This window comes from Euphorbia lathyris, chromosome 3 (genome assembly GCF_963576675.1).
Source record: "Euphorbia lathyris chromosome 3, ddEupLath1.1, whole genome shotgun sequence".
NCBI lineage: Eukaryota > Viridiplantae > Streptophyta > Magnoliopsida > Malpighiales > Euphorbiaceae > Euphorbia > Euphorbia lathyris.
Genome location: NC_088912.1, coordinates 25,011,345 through 25,019,366, shown reverse-complemented (window position 1 = coordinate 25,019,366; position 8,022 = coordinate 25,011,345). Strand labels below are relative to the sequence as shown.

At 33.9% G+C, this 8,022-nt stretch overlaps 1 protein-coding gene and 1 long non-coding RNA gene across 2 annotated transcripts; both read left to right on the top strand.

The window, feature by feature from the left end:
- Positions 1 to 283: 283 nt before the first annotated feature.
- Positions 284 to 1,714, top strand: LOC136221730 (protein CURLY FLAG LEAF 1-like). The gene is made up of 2 exons (XM_066009166.1): positions 284 to 535; positions 1,273 to 1,714. Exons 1-2 carry the CDS (start codon positions 347 to 349, stop codon positions 1,654 to 1,656), a joined length of 573 nt encoding a protein of 190 aa, XP_065865238.1. The 5' UTR covers positions 284 to 346; the 3' UTR covers positions 1,657 to 1,714.
- A 3,385-nt stretch (positions 1,715 to 5,099) lies between these two features.
- LOC136223378 (uncharacterized) lies at positions 5,100 to 7,803 on the top strand. The gene is made up of 3 exons (XR_010685932.1): positions 5,100 to 5,234; positions 7,122 to 7,329; positions 7,421 to 7,803. It is a non-coding gene; the product is annotated as an uncharacterized lncRNA (long non-coding RNA).
- Positions 7,804 to 8,022: the final 219 nt, after the last annotated feature.

Here is an 8,022-nt window from a genome sequence, read left to right as displayed (position 1 = left end):
ATAGTTTTTGTAGAGTATCTAGTAGATATAACACTTGAATTCATAGTACTTAGTCATAACAATAAAGAAATATGAATATATATGAAAGTATGCATGGCAAAGAGAGAGTTGGAATAAATAGAGAGAGTTAGTGTTATTGTGTTGTGTAGGTTAGAGGTTTAAATGAAAGAAGTAGGAGAAGATTTGATGGCATTAAAGTGGGATCTACTTGCCAACTTAAATGCTTTGCCCCTCTTTTTAATGTCTTTGATCAAACCCCTTCTTCTTAACTACTTCAATTTCCATCAAAGAATTATTATTATATGTATTCAAGATTATTAGATTCTCAAGAAACAAGAAGAAGAAGATGGAAATTACAGAGCTATCTTTGGCTCCAAGAAGAAAGTTTGGAAATAACACTTATAGTTCATCATCAGAATCAGAAAACAACTTTTCAGGCAACAGGAAGAGGAAATTCTTAGAACAACAACCAAGTGTTGATCTTCATGTTAAAGACCCTTTGCCAATTGATTGGGAGCAATGCCTTGATCTTGAAGTATGTATATATATCCTCTCCTTAACTATTTCTTGCATTTTCTTCTTTTTATATCGCAATTCGGGTTCAGAGAAGTTTTACTGTACTCTTGGAGTAATACACTCATTCAATTAAAAGAGATGATTGATATTAAGTGACATCAATTGATTGGTCGAGTGTATTGTTACAGGAGTAGCTTAGAATTTCTTTTCGGGTTTGAGTCAAAGGAGCGTAAAACTCTCCCGATAAATGTTTTTTTGCATGCATAAGACTCGAACCTCAAACGTTATTATTTAAGGGAAACAAGCTCCTAACTACTCGAACCAACGCTTTGCTCGTCATGCATTATGTTTATATATATACATATATATACCGTGTTGGTCCTAGAACGGCGAAACTGGTCATTCACTCCCAATCCATTGAAAGACGGATTGATGTAGGAGTGTCAAAATGAGTGTTATTCGTATCCAAATAGTATTATATGATGTAAATTCGAAAAATAATAGTTTTATGAGCTGGATTATCTATGTAAATCGTGTTGCCCAGTCGGAAATTATCATGTGATTTACATAATTATATATGATATAAATACAACAAAGATAATAATTGTGTTAAACAGGTCATATGAGACGAGAGCTGTCTCACCGTGTCTCTGTCTCTATCTCTATAAACCATGTTATCGTGTCACATTGAACCCTAGATTCCCAACATGAATTCAGAATGAATACTGATTATATAACAATGTTTAAATTTTGCAGTCAGGAAGAATGTATTATCTGAACAGAAAAACACTGAGGAAAAGCTGGAAATGGCCAAACAAAGATCAAAAGTTGGATCTTGAACTCCACATTTCAGTACCACCAGCTCCTCCTTATGAACATAATCATCATCACCATCAAGATAAGAAGCAATTGATGATGTCATCACCATCATCAACATCATCAAGTTGCAGCAGTAATAACAATATGGTAGCTTTGGCATGTTTAAATTGTCACCTACTTGTAATTCTATCAAAATCATCTCCATCTTGCCCTAATTGCAAGTATGTTCATTCACTTCCATTAATGTCTCATCATCAACCTCCTCCTCTTCCTAAACTATCTCCTTCTAAGTCTCTTCACACCCTTAGCTTGTTAGATTAGCTACCTTAATCTTAATTAATTAAGTTAGTTAATGTTCACCTCATGTTATTTTTCTTCTAATTCTGTAATATACATAATTGACATATTTACTATATATATATATAGCAAATAGTTGTAATTTAATTATATTTTCATCATTTTTTTTTTGTTGGTCTTAACTATCTTTTGGTGTAGCTAATATAATACCGGGTTAATTACAAGTAGATGCTCACGTGGTTATAGGGATTTTGCAAATTTCTTTACTTTGCCAATTTTGGCCGATAACGACAGAATTAAAGTTGTTTAGTATTATATTTATTATAGAACCATGTTTTTAATTTTTAAAATCATCATTTTTGAAGTTTTCTCTCTCTAAAAATTAACTTTCTCCCTCATAAAAAAACACACCTAAATTGCTTCAAACCTAAAAAGTTAAAAATTAAAGTTGCTTAAAATATCATTTAACTCTTGAAGATTTTCATTTCGAGATCGTTATGAGCCAAATTCTGACAAAATGAGCAAAATTTTGAAAACCACATGGTTGAGTTTACAAAATTTTGCAAACCATATTTGCAACAAAAAAAAAAACCCACAAATATTCATCTGCAAATCCGCGACCTCATAACATCTATATGTACTTGACCCTATAATATATATGTATATATATCAATCAGCGTATTATGAATATGAGAAGATTATATTAATAATTGTCCCCTTCTACCACTGCATTTCTGTTTCTTTTATGGTTGCTGGTAAGCATTTGAGAGAGCGAATTTAGCTCTAATGTACATAACGTACAAAACAGTGTAATCTTAAGCTTAACGTTTACTCTATATAATGTAAGTTTTAATCTTAATTTGATTTCGATTTAGACTAAATTGTACTTTAGGGTCAATTTTAAGAACAGTTTTGATGATTAATTGAAGGTGTAAGTTATTAATCAGATTGAAGAAAATAAGTAGCTAGGGAGGTGGAGAGAATAAATTAATAGGTAGCAGTTAGGTGATCTTAAATTGTATTCTGACAGGGCACGGTTGGATTTTAATGGTTTATGGTTAGTTAATGTCACACTTCTCATTAGTACTTCACCTTCTACCTTTATTTCTCCTCTCCTACTTTCTTTTTCCTTTTCGATTTTATTTATGTTTCTTTAATTGTGCTTCTTCTTCTAAACAAACATAGAAATAAGAATGGACCTTTCATGGATGGATCAGCCTAACTATAGTTAGGTTTCCTTTCCATTAGAGCTGTAAATAGTCGAATCCGTTCATGAGCAGCTTGGTGGTCAGTTCAATAAAACCTCAGCTCGATTTATAAACGAACTGATGGTGAGCACGAACGAGCCGAGTTTAAACAGGCCAAAGCTCGCGAGCAGGTTCGATTAGCACATTTATGAACAAATTTTAGTTTTGTAGTTTTGTGTTAGTTCACAAATATCTAAACTTAATATTATTTTATTTGCTATTAGATGAGTTGGTTCACAAACATAATAAATGAGTTGTAGACGAACTATTTGTAAGCATCTTGTTTATTTATTCACGAATTTTACTTGTGAGCTTGTTTATGTACACACTTAAAGAACTATTTGCGAGCAAACTTCATAAATATAATTAAATATTTACTCACAAACAATTCATGGTTAGATAATTTTCTTAATGAACCAAGTTTAAAGACAATTTTAAGCTCGAAACAAGTTCGAAACTCGGCTCGAGCTCGTTTATTTTCTAATGAGTTGAGCCGAGCTTGAGCAAGCCAAAGCTCAGCTCGGGCTCGAGCTCGTTAATTTTATAGCAAGCCGAGTTTGAGCAGGCCAAAGCTCGACTCGGCTCGATTACAGCTCTACTTACCCGCCCGGTCCGGTCCATACAAATTTACTTTTCATGAATTAGTTTTAAAAATATATATTTGATTTTTGGTCCGGTTTGGTCAAAAGTTGGATTTGGAATTTGTCTCAAAACCCAAACCGACTGGAACCAGCCATATATGTATATATAATTGTTAAATGGATTCTTTATATATATTTATTGTATTTTGTTGAATTAATTGATTAAATTTCAGTTTGATGCATTTTATTGTTCATAATCATAATTTTATTTTAATTTTAATTCTTTATATAAATATATTAGCTGAGGGGATCGGGTTGGACTAGAGAATTAGTGATAGAAAAAAATTGATATTTCACATTGATTATTTAATAGTATATAATGGATAAATGAAGTTTTGAAAAACAAGTATCAATATTCTGTTCTATGAGATTTTTCCAACAACATATTATAAGCAAAATGGATAAATAATGAGTGAGAAATTAAAGCTCAAAGTAAACACTTGAATAATATTGTTGAGGAAATTGGAACATATCTCACACTACTATTTTGTGAAGAGTTTCGATGGTTACATAAAGAATTCTACAAAGTGCTAAGTAATAATCAACCAGAAAATTCTCTCACGTGTAAGAATACATACCAATCTTAATGGATTTGAGGATGCACCCACATGTCTGAGCGATGTGATAGCCGGTCAGGATTGGTCCTCTCAGAGCTGCCACCTTTTGGCTCAATCGGATATAATCCGAGTTGAAAATTCAGATTCTCATATGGAGCGAATACATCTACCAGATGGACCTGTTACTCGAGCATGTGCTAAGCAGTTTGAAGAGGAGCTTCAAACATATGTGGTGCAAATGTTAGATATGTCGGACCAAATTGACACAGGTGAAATTCAAGAAGCTATAACTTTTTCTCCATGAACGGTACAGACGTGCGAGAAGGTTAGCGATTTTCGGGTTTTGTTTCGATTTCCCCTCTCACCAAGTCGCGAAGGGAGGGGGTTTTCTTCTTCTGATTTGATTGTTCTAGTCGTTTGGCTGGGTTTTCTCCGTAATTGGTTCAGATGTGCAAGCAGGTAAGTGTTTCTCTGTTTCTGTTTCGGTTTCCCCTCTCACCAAGTCGCGAAGGGAGTTGGTTTTCTTCTTCTGATTTGATTTCCTGTCGTTTGACTGAGTTTTCTCCGTTAACGGTTCTGTCTTTGTTAATTTAATCAAATAGATAGTAAGCTAATTAAATATTAGATTTAGAAAGAGATGAAAATTCAATTGATTTTAGAGAGATAAATTAATAAAGAGGAGAGAGAAAGAAAATGAAAAATAAGAAACTAGAGAGATGGAGAAAAAAGTATATTTGATTTTTATTTTTAATTTTAGAGTTTGTTTGTAATAATTAGATAATAAGGAGGGTTGATTTATAAAATAAATAAATATAAAGATCAAATTAATTCTTTTTTCTTTTGACTTTTAATACTGTGTTTGCTAACGGAATAAACCTCAATGTACTATTTTATAAATTTTTAAAACACAAGACTGCAATCGAAAACAGATAAGGTTTATTTTTGTAATTTTCCCCAATTTTAATTGGGAGGTCTTCAATGTAAAAAGAAAATTAACGGCTTCAAACAGTGGGTTACAATTTTAGATCCTGATACTAGTTCGGGTCTAGAACTGGTTGGCGACGAAATCTTCTGAAGTTAAAGGGGTTTTAGCAGAGAAAGCTCATCCTTGCTTTCCTTCTTCGGCAGGCACTGATCAGTACACAGATATTCATCAGGTAAAATCAGTCAAGCTTTTCTCCTTCTGTTCTATTTATTTTCTAATTTCGATTTGTGATATTCAATCTCAAAACCATTGTTGTTGTTTTTCCGTCTTGATTTATTTTCGGTATTGAGACATTCAAGTATAAATCTACACAATTGACCAAAAAAGAAGTATAAATCTACACTTCCGCAGCTTTTCTTAAATAGTAAAGTTGGAGCTACTTAAACGCTCTTGAATGCTTCTGTGGTGCTTTCCTCTCGCTTTGATTCGATTGCCAAACATTTGAAATATTTCTTTCCGGTTTGATTTGAAGGATTGCTCAATCATAAACAAATTGTTTGAATTTTTAAAGTGAAACGTAGGATTATAAAGCCCATCACTGAATTTTTCAAATTCCCAAAGAATACAATAAGGAGGTTCATTTATGTCCATAACAAAAGAAGTAGAGGTGAAATTTCAGTTGAAGAAGTCCATTGATTTCAGATGAACCATGGAGTATGTAAGTGTAAGCAAACAATACTTCTTAAATATTCCTTTTCTTCTTGAGATTTTGAAGTCTTCATAGTAGGTGATCTATGTAAGTTGATTGTAATAGTGAAATAAAAGTGGGTGCCCAAATGGCCAAATTTGTTAATGATTTGAGGTCTTCTGTAAAAGGAACTCAACTAACCAAGTTACTATATGACACTCTTCATGTAAGCTATTCTCCTCAATTCAAAACAGCACGTATCATATAGAGGTGCAAAGTGGATTATTGTGTCATAATCGTGTTATATGAGGGCGAGCCTTGGCGCAACGGTAAAAACGTTGTTGCCGTGTGACCAGAGGTCACGGGTTCGAGTCTTAGGAGCGGCCTCTTGCCAATTAAATTGGCAAGGGAAGGCTTGCCCCCAATACACCCTTGTGGTGGGACCCCTCCCCGGACCCTCGCTCAGCGGGGACGCGTAATGCGACCGGGCCGCCCTTTAATCGTGTTATATGATGTATATACAGTGTACACCATGTGATTATATATGATATAAATGCAAAGAGAAAAAAATCGTGTCAAATGGGTCGTTTCAGATATTATGGGCAGAAAGATTTCTGGTTTGAGTTCTATGTTAAGGTCTTTTCTTATTTGTTGTTGTGTTGAATGTCGTAAATGGTGACTCTTCATGTGTGTGTTATTTGGTTTAGGTGCGGGATCAAATTCTGAAAGATTTGAAGTTATCCTTTTCTTCTTGTTGTTTAGTTTGTCCTTCAAGTTTTATACTATAGCAGTATAGCTACAAGCCTTCCTCTTAGAGATTCACCCAAGTGAAAATTTGGCCTTTTCTTATGAGAAAAATTCATGAAAATGACAATTTAGTTTTCATGCAATAATTTTCTGACTTGGCTATTCACGAAATGCAAACTATTGAATAGGAATATCAATCTACACTCTTTTTTGTCATTTTTTTAGAAAACGAAGAGTTAGGATGGTCGTTTAAGGAATATTCAGGGCAAAATAGTGCATAGGTTGTTTCTTCTTCTGTAGTTCTGCTTTCTGAGGTCTGCGCTGCTTGAGGGTGTAAATAGGTTTGAATAAGAGCTTCTTTTGTTTTTTTTTGTATTTTGAAATCTCTCTTACTAGATGTATATGAGTATGCTTTATGTTCTCTAAGCCTTGAATGCTTCTTGGTAGTAGTTATAGTTTGCATCCCTATCTGTGGTGAAATTTGCAGGCTCATGACTAATTTAATTTCTATATGTTTTCACTTTTGAATGCCGTTCTATCTTTAGGATGCTGAAGTTAACTAAATGTTGTTGAAACTTTGTACCTTCAAATACTTCTATGAGTTTCAAAATCTTATTTTGTCAATATAATGCGACTTCAATTTTATTGACGTGTATAGCTAAGGTGCATTAGTCGGTAATACAGGTGCAAACTTGGAAACATGAGTGCATTCAATGCTTTTAAAACTCAAGTCCCAATTGCATGGAGTCCTAACTTATACATAACACTGGTGAGGGGCATGCCAGGAACCAGGAAACTACACAGGCGTACCTTGGAGGCACTGCGCCTTCGTAAATGCAACCGTACGGTCATGCAGCGAAATAATCCGTCTCTTAGGGGAATGATCAATCAGGTTTTGATATAATCCAGTTGTGATTATTTGATTTTGTTTCCCTTTCAGGCATCAAGCTAAGTAACACTATATAGTTGGCTTTTCCCTTTAGGTGAAGAGGTTGGTTGTTGTTGAGACAGAAGAAATGTTTAAGGCTCAGAAACAAAATGAGGCGAATCACAAAGCTCTACGCCCGCCTTTGATCATAAACCATTTGCCTGCAAATGCCAGCAGTTCTTGCTAAAGTTTCCATTTGTTTGTTTGTTTTATGTAGTTCTTTAGAAGTGGTGAGTTTTCTGTTTCTTAGAAAGTGAATCCACTGCTTAGGATATCCTGATGTTAAGTGTATTTTCTGATAGTATTACCTATTTAAGGAGCTGAATTCTTGGGTTCCTGTTTTGCTTCATAACATATTAAGGGTTATTTAATAACATGTTAAGGTTATTTAGTTCAACTGTTGTTTTCAATGTAATTCACAATCACAAGTTCAAGACTCATTATCTTTTTGAGCTTTTTGTTCAATAGAGCTGAGGAATTATGTGACGACAACTTCTAGAAATAGACTTGTGCAAGTCTGAACTTGTTTAAGTTTCACTAGTTTTATCTTGGGTGAAGTAGAGGATGAAGGAGAGTGTGATGATTTTAAATGAGTTAGTGTTAGAGCTAAGGTTTCGGCAGAAGACGGAGGAAGTATGACGAACGATTTGTTGCAGA

Coding starts and splice junctions, on each gene's coding strand:
- LOC136221730 (XM_066009166.1), top strand. CDS start 347: ATGGAAATTACAGAGCTATCTTTGGCTCCAAGAAGAAAGTTTGGAAAT. Junction 536..1,272: donor AGCAATGCCTTGATCTTGAA/GTATGTATATAT, acceptor TAAATTTTGCAG/TCAGGAAGAATGTATTATCT.